Source organism: Aquarana catesbeiana, linkage group LG04, assembly GCF_042186555.1.
Source record: "Aquarana catesbeiana isolate 2022-GZ linkage group LG04, ASM4218655v1, whole genome shotgun sequence".
NCBI lineage: Eukaryota > Metazoa > Chordata > Amphibia > Anura > Ranidae > Aquarana > Aquarana catesbeiana.
The window spans coordinates 243,850,649-243,863,244 of record NC_133327.1 but is presented as its reverse complement, the minus strand read 5'-3'; the positions used below and the strand labels follow the sequence as shown (position 1 = coordinate 243,863,244).

General features: G+C 40.1%; 1 protein-coding gene across 7 annotated transcripts in view; it reads right to left on the bottom strand.

Annotated features, from left to right (window-relative positions):
- Positions 1-8,024: 8,024 nt before the first annotated feature.
- PPP1R2 (protein phosphatase 1 regulatory inhibitor subunit 2) overlaps positions 8,025-12,596 on the bottom strand; it is a 51,435-nt gene continuing 46,863 nt past the window's right edge. For 4 of the 7 annotated variants that reach the window (XM_073626337.1, XM_073626338.1, XM_073626341.1 and 1 more), the window contains one exon: positions 8,025-9,137. In XM_073626337.1, the coding sequence (XP_073482438.1) occupies positions 9,128-9,137 (10 nt within the window). In that variant the 3' untranslated portion in view covers positions 8,025-9,127. Of the gene's footprint in view, positions 9,138-10,185; positions 10,293-12,596 lie in introns of all 7 variants that reach the window. The other 3 variants (XM_073626334.1, XM_073626335.1, XM_073626336.1) reach the window with 1 other exon arrangement.

Here is a 12,596-nt window from a genome sequence, read left to right as displayed (position 1 = left end):
ATACATACATACACACACACATATGGGTTTACAACTAATTTCAGTAAAAGAGCCTTATCCTTGTATTAATGCTTTTCAAATTGAGCCTGCTATACCTTATGAAATGCCCTAATAGAGTATTCCAAATTTGATTAATAAAGATTTCCCACCAGCTCTGTGAATAACATATACTCCATATTATGCAGGCTAACAGTGGATACAAAAAAACACTGCGGATATGTCCATAATAAAGTGCAGAAAAAAGATTAAAAATGTTTATAATAGAGCAAAAATATATAAAGTGACAGTTCAAAAAACTGGTTGTAAATAAAGATGAATGGTGTCTTAAAAAACAAAAAAAAAAACAGTGGATACAAAAAAAACAGAAGTATCTATAGGGAGCTTCATCAGGAGAAAAAAAATAAATGCTATATACAGTATCTCACAAAAGTGAGTACACCCCTCACATTTTTGTAAATATTTTATAATATCTTTTTACATGACAACACTGAAGAAATGACACTTTGCTACAATGTAAAGTAGTGAGTGTACAGCTTGTAAAACACTGTAAATGTGCTGTCCCCTCAAAATAACTAAACACAGCCATTAATGTCTAAACCGCTGGCAACAAAAGTGAGTACACCCCTAAGTGAAAATGTCCAAATTAGGCCCAGCTAGCCATTTTCCCTCCCTGGTGTCATGTGACTCATTAGTGTTACAAGGTCTCAGGTGTGAATGGGGAGTAGGTGTGTTAAATTTGGTGTTATCGCTCTCACTCTCTCAGACTGGTCACTGGAAGTTCAACATGGCGCCTCATGGCAAAGAACTCTGAGGATCTGACAAAAAAAAAAAAAACTGTTGCTCTACATAAAAATGGCGAACCTTGGCACCCCAGCTGTTTTATAACTACATTTCTCATGATGCTCATGCACTTAATAGTGTAGTGGAGCATCATGGGAAATGTAGTTCCAAAACATCTGGGGTGCCAAGGTTCGCCATCACTGGCCTAGGTTAAAACGTTTGCCAAGAACCTGAAACTGAGCTGCAGCACGGTGGCCAAGACCATACAGCGGTTTAACAAGACAGGTTCCACTTAGGCCTCACCATGGTCGACCAAAGAAGTTGAGTGCATGTGCTCAGCATGATATTCAGAGGTTGTCTTTGGGTAATAGATGTATGAGTGCTGCCATCATTTCTGCAGCGGTTGAAGGGGTGGGGGGGTCAGACCATACACCACACACACTGCATCAAATTGGTCCGCATGGATGTCGTCCTAGAAGGAAACCTCTTCTAAAGATGATTAAGGACATCCAGATTACTGAAACCATGTCCTGTGGTCTGATGAGACCAAGATAAACTTATTTGGTTCAGATGGTGTCAAGCGTGTGTGGTGGCAACCAGGTGAGTAGTACAAAGACAAGTTTGTTTTGCCTACGGTCGAGCATGGTAGTGGGAGTGTCAATCTGGGGCTGAATGAGTGCTACCGGCACTGGGGAGCTACAGTTTGAGGGAACCATGAATGCCAACATGTACTGTGACATACTGAAGCAAAGCATGATCCCCGCAGTATTCCAACATGATAACAACCCCAAACACACCTCCAAGATGACCCCTACCTTGCTAAAGGAGCTGAGGGTAGAGGTTATGGACGGGCCAAGCATGTCTCTAGACCTAAACCATATTTAGCATCTGTGGGGCATCCTCAAATGGAAGGTGAAGGAGCGCAAGTTCTCTAACATCCACCAGCTCCGTGATGTCATCATGGAGGAGTGGAAGAGGACTCCAGTGGCAACCTGTGAAGCTCTGGTGAACTCCATGGCCAAGAGGGTTAAGGCAGTGCTGGAAAAGAATGGTGGCCACACAAAATATTGACACTTTGGGCCCAATTTGGACATTTTCACTTAGGGGTGGCTGTGTGTTAATTTAATGAATGGCTGTGAGTTGAGTTTTTTTTGAGGGGAAAGAAAATTTACACTGTTATACAAGCTGTACATGCACTACTTTGCTATAATGTAAAGTGTAATTTCTTCAGTGTTGCAACATGAAAAGATATAATAAAATATTTACAAAAATGTGAGGGATGTACTCACTTTTGTGAAATACTGAACATACACTGTGTCATGGCCAAAAATATTAGCACCCTTGCATTTTTCAGATAATGCACCACTTCGCCCAGAAAATTGCTGCCATTACAAAATGTTTAGGCATGCTCATGTTTATTTCTTTTGTATTAGTATGACAAAAACAAAAAGCCAAATCTGACACATGCCACGCAAAAAACTTCCAAAAATGGACTGGCACCTTCTCAAAATTGTAGGAAAGAACTGCATTCCAAGCTTACGCTGATCCTGTAATTTGTACATAAACGCACCTGTATCAATTAACAGGTGCTAATAATATAGTAATCACACTGGCAACCAGTTAGAATTTCGAAAAATGGACTCCACCTTTCTGTTGTGTCTCTCTGTGTGCCACACGGAGCATGGAGAAGAGAAAGAGCAACAAAGAATTGTCTGAGGATTTGAGAACAAAAATTGTGAAAAAGCATGGGCAATCTCAAGGTTACAAGTCCATCTCCAAAGATCTTAATGTCCTTGTGTCCATTGTGCGCAACATCGTCAAGAACTTTACAGCCCATGGCACTGTAGCTAATCTCCCTCGGCGTGGACAAAAGAGAAAAACGGATCAAATATTACAATCAAGAATTGTGGATAAAGAACTTCGATCAACTTCCAGACAAATTCAAGCAGATCTTCAGGCACAGGGTACAACTGTGTCAGCTTCCACTATACGTCGCCATCTGAATGAAAAGACACTATGGTAGGAGACCCAGGAGGACCCCACTGCTGACACAAAATACAAAAAAGCCAGATTGGCGTTTGCCAAAACTTACCTGAGGAAAACAAATTCCTGTTGGGGGATTGTGCTGTGGGGACAGACAAAACAAAAATTACCACTTTTTTGGTAAAGCCCATCATTCCACTGTTTCCAGAAAAAAGAAATGAGGCCTTTAAAGAAAGAATACAGTCAAACATGGTGGCAGTTCACTGATGTTTTGGGGTTGCTTTGCTGCTTTAGGCACTGAATGTCTTGAGCGTGTACATAGCATTATAAAATCTGAAGACTACTAAAGAATTCTGGGGTGCAATGTAGGGCCCAGTGTCAGAAAGTTGGGTCTCTGTCAGGTCATGGGTCTTACAGCAGGACAATGACCCAAAGCACACATCAAAAAGCACCCAGGAATGGTTTAAGACAAAGCGCTGGAGAGTACTGAACTAGCCAGCCATGAGTTCAGATCTAAATCCCATAAAGAAACTGTGGAGGAATCTCAAAACAGCAGTTGGGAAAAAGAAACCCTTCCAATCTGAGAGACCTGGAGCAGCTGACGAAAGAAGAGTGGACCAAAATTCCAGTAGAGAGGTGTAAGAAACCCATTGATGGGTACAGGACGCTATTAATTTCAGTTATTTTTTCCAAGGGGTGTGCTACCAAATAATAAATTGAGGATGCCAATCATTTTGTCCAGTCCATCTTTGGAGTTTTGCATAGAATGTATCAGATTTGCCTTTTTCTTTCTCCACTTGTCTGTTATACCAATACAAACAAAATAAATAAACAAGAGAATGCCTAAACATTTGTAAGTGCGACAGTTTTCTGGGCGAAGTGGTGCATTATTATCTGACAGAAAAGCAAGGGGGTGTGTGTATACACACAATTAGATTTTTGTACTCACTGACAGATCAAGGCTTCACATTCAGATTCTGTCTACAGGAAAATTGTATATTGCCAAAAAAAAAAAAAGCAAGGCCAGGATAAAACCTCATAATTACAGATATGCCTCAGTTTTGTAGCAAAAAAACAGAACAAGGGGCTGCCTGCAGCTCAAAGATCCACCTGAAGGACCTTATGTCTGATGCTGGCACCAGAAAAAGCCTGAATAACCATCTGGTAGAACTTAGAAAATGAATAGAACATGACTTGACAGCCTTGAAAATCTGGGAAACAGTAGCCTGATGCCTAAAACATCTAGAAGACACACACAGATCTGGCAAAATAGGTTTCGACAGGAAAGGGTGGATTTTTTTATTTTTTTTTAAAAGACCTTAGACTTCGAAAATTGTCTGCCTTAACCAACAAGAAATACTAGAACAGCAAGCTTATTCGGTTTTATGGGGACAATCTGGAATAACCAAGAAAGAGCTGGTCTTTCTGAAAGAAAAAATGACCGAGAGGTAGGCACTTACAGCTCCAAATACATCTAAGCAATAAAGGGAAAACTTATGAACTAAAGCCTAACAGAGGGATGGAAGAATAAGGTCCTAGTTGAGGTGAGAGGCCAAAAATTACTTTAAGTAGAAAAAAGCTTTAGGTTCCATGCACACTGGAGCTCAAACTGCAGTTTATTGGAGTTTGGGCATTTTTTTTATTAAAAGCCCATAAACTCCACTCTATGTTAGCCTATGTGTCCATGCACACATGGATGTTTTTTTAGCTTTAATGAGCAGTGGAGTTTATGGGCTTTTTTCTGAACGCCAGAAATTCGCGTTCAAAGTGCCGTTTTTCACCAAACGCCGATAAACGCTCAAACGCACATTAATTAGCGCTCGGAGTTCTATTTTTTCAATGCATTGTGGGAGTTTGGAATGCATTGTGGGATTTTTGGAGTGTCCTCTGTATTTTTATTAAAAAACGCCCATAAACGCTAAAAAGCGTTCATAAACGCTAGTAAAAAACGCAGTTATAAGCAAGTTTTTCATCCAGCGTTTTCTGCCAGCAATCTGGCGTCCAGAAAAAACTTTTTTGAGCTTCAGTGTGCACGGAGCCTTAGACCTCAACACTACCTGGTCCTTGTTTAAAATAAATTGCTGCCAGACTCAGATACTCCCCTTCTAGAGATGGCAGCTATAAGAAACACCACCTTATGAGGGGAGAGAGAAATATCCCTCTCCAGTTTTAAGAGCCAAGAGAACCACAAATTGAGATCCTATGAAGTCACAGGGAAGACCCCTGAACAAAAAAGTCATAATCAGGGAATGGGAAGCCAATGGTCTCTGGAACAGGTTAGCAAGAGCAGAAACCTGACCACTGATAGTGCTAAGGGCCAAATGCTGCGCAAAGCTCAGCTGCAGGAAAGCAAGGATTTGTCCCACAGAATATTTCCTGAGGTGAAAACCTTGCGCTTCCCACCAAGCTACACATAGCTTACACATACAGCGAAATACCTTGCGAGAAGTAGACTTCCTAGCTTTTAACATTGTGGGGATTACCAATTCAGAGATGCCATGTCTCTCAGAACCTGGGCTTCAACAGCCATGCCATTAAAGCCAACAACCATGAAGCAGGATAATAAACTGGTTCTTGAAATGGAATTATGTTATTTCTAGTTTCCATAAAGGACAACTAAAAAAAAGTGCACTGGAAAGGTCTTGGGGGGTCTCAGGAGCGCTAAAGGATTCCAGACTGAGAACAGCGCTGACAGCGGAGACAGGCTGACCCTCTAAATTCAAAGTGGTGTTTACCGCATCATTAGAGACAATGCGATCTCGATTTGGCAGTGATGACAGAAGACAGACTCCTCTGAGTCAGGTTAGTTCAGAAAAGATTGCAGAGATACAATATAAAATAGTCTCAGCGGATGATAGCTCAGAGGCAGCTAAAGCCCCAGACAGTTTTAATATAGAACATGCAGGGGAAGGTGAGGAAACAAACTTGTGGTCTCTGCGGTCTGAGTCCACAAACATCTTACTTGAAGAAACAGTGAAAACTTCCTTGGAGAGAGCAGAGGCCATGGACCTGACTGACATAGCTAAGAAAGACTCCGAAGATGACAGACTGTAATAGCAAAAGACATGATTTGGGTTGCAGAATTTGGCTGCATCAGTAGGCAAACTGCTAGCACAACTGGAGTAGTCAGTGAAATGTTAACTGGGGACACCTAGTATAGTGGAAGTGTCTAGAATCATACATATTACAACCACAATGCTGATCCTGATTCTCAACCCCATGGGCTTATTCACAAAATGAGCTTTCAGAAAAAGGGAAGGTACTGAGGCAATGCCAGCAACTTTGGACCTGGAAAGTGCTCAACTGCTAACTTATCCAGAATGGGGTCTGGAGCACCACAAGCAGAATCCAGTGCCTGAAGATTAGTTCCAAACTATTGGGGTCTAGGCATGGCACTCTAAAGGCAGAATGAGAAAAGTTTAGATCAAGATAGCTGCTATATAGAGACCAGCTCGAGCAGTGAAAGGAATCTTGATTGCAAAAATTGTTTTTTTGCAGAGCTGAGAAAAAAAATAAAAACAAAAAAAACCCACCACAACACACAACAAAAACAACTTAGGCAAGCTGGTAGTATGAAGAGTTATCCTGGGCATGTCCACAGTTTGCCACCGTCTAATCACTATAACCTGAGAGTGAACACTTCCAGTGACCCTCATTAAAAAAAAAAAAAAAAATACAAAAAGCAGCATTTGCACATTCAAGAGCTACTTCTCAGCTTTCCTTATTCAGGTTTGGCTCCAAAGAGCATAGGAAATACATGATCGTCCTATCAAAAATTCCCCCTTACCCAAATAAAAAAACAAAAGCAAAAAACAAAAGCAAAAAACAAAAAGGGATTCCTCATGCATGTGGGAAACACTATGCTATGTATTTTGCTGCTAAGTGTAGTTGTGATTTTGAGGCAGGAAAGGCACAGATGATTCATATGGATAAAGCAGACCATGCTGCTCAGGCTCAACCTGCAACATCATATTGGTGTAATTGGTAATCTGGTTTTGCCTGGCTGCATAATGAACTCGCAAAATGTAATGGTTATGTACAGAGCTTACAGGTTCCCCATAAAGCTGAACTCCAGGAATTCAGCCATTATGTAAAATTTTTCAGCTTACTAGGCGTTAAGTTCAACAAGGTGCATGCAACCTTGTGAACTTGACTCGGTTAACAAATGACAGTTTTACTGCATGCTTGAAATGCAGCTATCACTAAAACTACCCCCCCCCCCCCCCCAGCTCTGACAAGCGATACACCATCTTATCATACAGCATCTCCTCCCCTCTGCTGTTAATTCACAGAAGGCTTTGTATTTTGCAAATGAATTTACAAAATACAAAGTGATTGGGCAGGAGAATGGGAGCAGAAGCGTGGGCATAGCAGCTGCATGCGACTCTTCAGTTGGGGGGAGCCAAGACCAGAAGGTCCAGCATTAGAGCATGGGAAATATAGCAATAGCTATACTTCCGACATTTACTAACAATGTAAACTGGAGGTTAAAAAAAAGAGGAGTCCAGAAAGAGGCATGCACCTCATTGGACCTAACCCATAGTAATCCAGCACAATTTACAAAGAATAGTCTAGGCCATAAAAAAAAAGCCTGTTAAAAGCAATTAACTTAAAAGCAGAGGTTCGCCTACCCCTGCAAAAATTAAAAGCCAGCAGCTACACAATCTGCAGCTGCTGACTTTAAATACTAGGACACTTACCTGTCCTGGAGTCCTGTAATGTCGGCACCGCAGCTGATGTTTCCATCAGCTGTCGGGTGCTGCCGCCGCCATTGCGGGAATCCAGTAGTGAAGCATTACGGCTTCATGCTGGGTCCCTACTGTGCATGTGCGAGGTACCGCTGCGCTCTCCTACTGGCCCGGCGGTGGGGGGAGCAGAGCTGCTGACGTAATTCGCCGCAGCCCGGTCTTCCGGAAGTGGGGACAGGTATCCGCTTCCCACCGAAAGGTGCCAAAATGTGGCACCGGAGGGTGGTGGTGGTGGGGGGTTTGACAAATGAGCGGAAGTTCCACTTTTGGGTGGAACTCTGCTTTAATAAATTCAACCAGCTCAAATTTTGTGGTAGAGTATAAATGTTCTAAGTCATAAATAAAACAGACTTTATAAAGGGTCATGTGAGTGATTTCCACTTACTGATAAGGTTTTAAAACTACAGCTAGTAAAGCAAAAAGAATGGCACAGATCAGGAGGCATGTACAGAAGGCATTCGTTTACGGGGTCATGTTTAGAGTACAGCAGTGATCAAAAAAAAAAAAAAGCCCTTATATTGCACTGCCATCAAAGTTTATTAGTGAGCTGGTATACATTCTTTAACATAGTCACCTGCATGATAGACCGATAGTTACATTTATTCATTTCAGGAAATTTTTTTTTTATATATATTCTAGCATTCCAAATACACTTAGTAAAATAATCATTCAGTGCATCATTTTAACTCCCACCTAGCTCACTTTAGATTGTACAAGTACTGAAAATGTACAGGTTAAAGGCTTTGAAATAAATATAGTAGCCTGTCAATACTTTGATGTTATGTTCAACTAAGATATGCAAAAACTTTGAACTTTAAATAAGCAAACTTGTTTCTCTCAATCAAAAGAACATGTTTATGAATTTGACAATCTTCTCACGCAACGGCTCATGTTCCAATTCCAATATGTACTGTTGCTCATACAAAAAATGCAATCATCCCCCTAACAAGAACGATTGTCTTCAGGGCCATTAAAATCAGAGTCCTTTCGGCAGAAGACTTTTTTTGGTATAGGGATTTTAACCTTCTTTTGAGTAAACAAAATCAATAGAAACTACCAGGAGATTAATTAATACAGATTGTATTAATTAATGCAGATTTTTGTGATCTGGCTATATTAGCTAAACAGTGTTCAGATAAAGCCTTATAAGGGAACGTTCAGAAAACAGCTTAACAAGTTGTAAAAGCAACAAAAACAAAGACTTTATTCAGTGTCCCACTGAAGCTTGTTTTTCTTCTACAATACGCCACGTAATTCAGGGGAAAGGAAATTTCAAAACCTTTAACCAAGGTGTCCGACATGCCGATATCCATATTGACACCTTACGGATGGCGAATGTACGACCATGTAAAGACCAATACTGGTGGTTCTGCCCTTCCAGCTTTGGAAACAAAATATGCCAGACAAGCTTGTAATCATTAATCAGAGTTGGCTTATTAATACAGTTTCCGCAAAAGATAATGGTGGCAACAGAAAAGTATTCATTCATACTTTTCACTGTACCCTCCTCGGTCTGTAGATCAGTGCATATGCAGTGTTGTGCCAATAAATAAACCTTCAGAAAGCTGTTCTGGCTCCATCTCCTCTATAAGACTTGGACATTACTTTGCAGTCGCTCAGGATGACCTGTAGAAAGGAAGAAGTGATAAAAATTATATTCAGACACTTTTAGTCTTCTATTTGCCTGCATTAATCTTCCCCAGATCAAACAAGCCATACAGATCTTGCAGATTTGGATGTTTTCAACCAATTCTTTAAGCGTATCTAAACTCGAGAACATAAAATATAATATATTACAGCTTACCATTCTCTAGATGAGTTGGCTGTAATAGTTTATTTACAGTTTTTTTTTATTTCCCCTTTATTTATAACTGTTGATCCAGTTAGTAATCCACTTCCTGTCCTAGGGTGACAGCACTAACTAAATGTACTGTATCCATGAAAGCGCAGCATGGTGGTCCTAGGACAGGAAGTGTGTTCGTACAGAACATCTCCCCTCTACTGTTCTTCATAACATTGAGAAAAGTGTTCTATAGTTCAGTGATGTGGGCAGACCTGATAATTCTTGAGATAACACTGCAAAGTATGCCAAAACACAAAAAGGACCACTTGAATTCTGGTAGAATCACCAGGTATGTTTATTGCAAACAAATATAACAAAGTTTCTTTTAACTGTATATTTAAAGAATAGGTTCACCTTTTCTTTTTTTAAATGAATGTATATCTTTTTGCAGGTAAAGAAAATGTGCATTTGTTTATTTAGTTATGTTTCTAGGAGCCTGGAAAGCATTGCCCCCGTGATCAGCAGATGGCAGGTGCCAAGCAGGACTCCTACAGACTTCTCAGTGCATCTGTCGGCTCATACCTTGTACGGGCAGTCAGATACAGTTGTGCTCATAAGTTTACATACCCTGGCAGAATTTATGATTTCTTGGCTATTTTTCAGAGAACATGAATAACACAACAAAATGTTCTTTCACTCATGGTTAGTGTTTGGCTGAAGCCATTTATTATCAATCAACTGTGTTTACTCTTTTTAAATCATAATGGCAACAGAAACTACCCAAATTACCCTGATCAAAAAGTTTACATACCCTGATGATTTTGGCCTGATAACATGCACACAAGTTGATACAAAGGGGTTTGAATGGCTATTAAAGGTAACCATCCTCACCTGTGATCTGTTTGCTTGTAAGTGTTTGTATAAAAGGTCAATGAGTTTCTGGACTCCTGACAGACCCTTGCATCTTTCATCCAGTGCCGCACTGACGTTTCTGGATTCTGAGTCATGGGGAAAGCAAAAGAATTGTCAAAGGATCTGTGGGAAAAGGTAGTTGAACTGTATAAAACAGGAAAGGGCTATGAATTAAAGAAATGTTTTTGTGTTATCATTCATATCCTCTGAAAAATCATAAATTCTGCCAAGGTATGTAAACGTATGGGCAGAACTGTATACACTGACAGGAAGAATCAATGATCTACCTAGAGTGATCAACAGCTCCCTGGTAGTTCATTGAGACTAAAAGCTGACAGCTGCAAAGGCTGTCAGTACTTAGAGTTTCCCATTCACAGAAGATCCCGCGCTTGCTGTCACTAGATGTAGCAGATCAGGGAGATGCTACAGGAGTGGGAACAGGTTACATGTTCCACCGTAAAAACAGGTGGAGCATGTAACATGTTCCCAAAGGTGAACTCATCCCTTAACAGACCAAGGAGGATAAACAAGAGGTCATTTATAGGGTTAGCATACACGTCATGATCCGGTGTAAACCTGTGACTGAAAAACTAAAAATAAATAGAAAATTATGCAACATTCAGTAATGTATAAAAGTGATATGTTAGGCTGCACAGCAAAGGTACACAAATGGCTATAAAACATAACACTGACTGCAACACTGGGGAAAAGAAGGTAACAAAATAACAAACTGACAAGAACAAAGAACTTTAAGTGGTATATCAGGAACTGACATATAGGGTAAATATCACGCATCTAAGTGCAAAGTCTACAAAGAGTACTACTAAAGGGGAGGGTTAAAAACTCTTTTATGGGGGTGGCAGGTACTCGTAAGTATGGTTACACTCCTGGTTCTTAGCCCTCCCCTTTATTTCGTAGTACTCTTTGCAGACTTTGCACTTAGGTATGTGATATTTACTCTATATGTCAGCTCCTGATATACAACTCAATGTACAGGGTGTATTCTATACATGTAACATTTTACACGTTGCATGTTGTATCTCCATTGCCATCTTCTTCAATCTGAATAGCTAAACAATCTTTTACCTCACATCACAAAATCATGATATCATACCCATCTCCTTGACTACCTAGTTTCCCATACATGAACAAATAGAATTACCCCTTACCACTACCAATATAGAAAACATCATAAAGTGGCCCCCTAACAATCTATAAATCGCATCCCATAATTTATAGTTTTAACCAATTGCGAATATATCTATATCTATATCTATATATATATAATCTATCTATCTCTATCTATATATACACACACAATATCAAATTTGAATCTGTTGTGATAATTATTGACTCCATCAATTGATTTTATACATGAAGGTGTAGTATCTTAAGCATGAATTTTACACACAACAATTGTGTACACACTATATTATTGAACTATTCATAATTTAGTAATTCACCAATGATCATTTGATTGTGCATACTATGTTTTATCATATTTATTAGTGTCTGTCCAGACTACCCTTTACATGGGGTGGCTTTATCCCTTCTTCATGCCGCTGTTTTACAATGTTAATTGTTGTTATGCATTTTATTCTATATCTGTGATTGCTTATCATCGTCTTGTAACATTTGTAAATCCCATTTTTATCTAAAAAAAAAAAATATGGATTTGGCTATGTATCAAAATTCATCTGTCCCTGTCCATGATGACTACTATGCTATTGTCTAGTGTTTGAATTGCTGCTGGTAGATTGCCATGACGCGCTGACCAATCACTATGCATTCCTCACCTTGGCCACTCCTCTTTCTATACTTTATATTGTAAGCCTCTGAGTCCCATCAATTAGCTTGAAGGAGTTGCAATTTGATTGCCTTTGTTGATATGATGAGATCACATTTTGCACATCTACTTTGATATTGGATGTTGGACACATGGTTGTAACCAGCACAATTAATAGAGCATTAATAATACACTTTTTGATATAGGTCACAGGGTGAAAACACCCTCTATGACATCTACCTCATATATTGGGAAATCACTCACCATTCATCTGAGAAGAGTGACCTATTTGGAGGATCACCCTTCAGGTGACGGGAGTGATTATCACCCGTTTGTTGCATGTTCACCCGGGAGGAGTAACTCACTGTAGAGAATTACTCTTCACATGTCGGGCAGCGCCACCCACCGCTACATCTATACAACCTTTTAATACCTGTGCTTCAACTGAAACCCCCCCGGGGAGGCAGCAGCCGAGCCTATACCTAAGCGTGGAATACAATAATTTATAAACCACTCTGTATTCAGCGTGGACCCAAGAACTGAGCAGTCAGCAGTCATGTGATCATTCAGTTCTTATGTTTAAAGCCAGCGGGGGTCAGTTAGC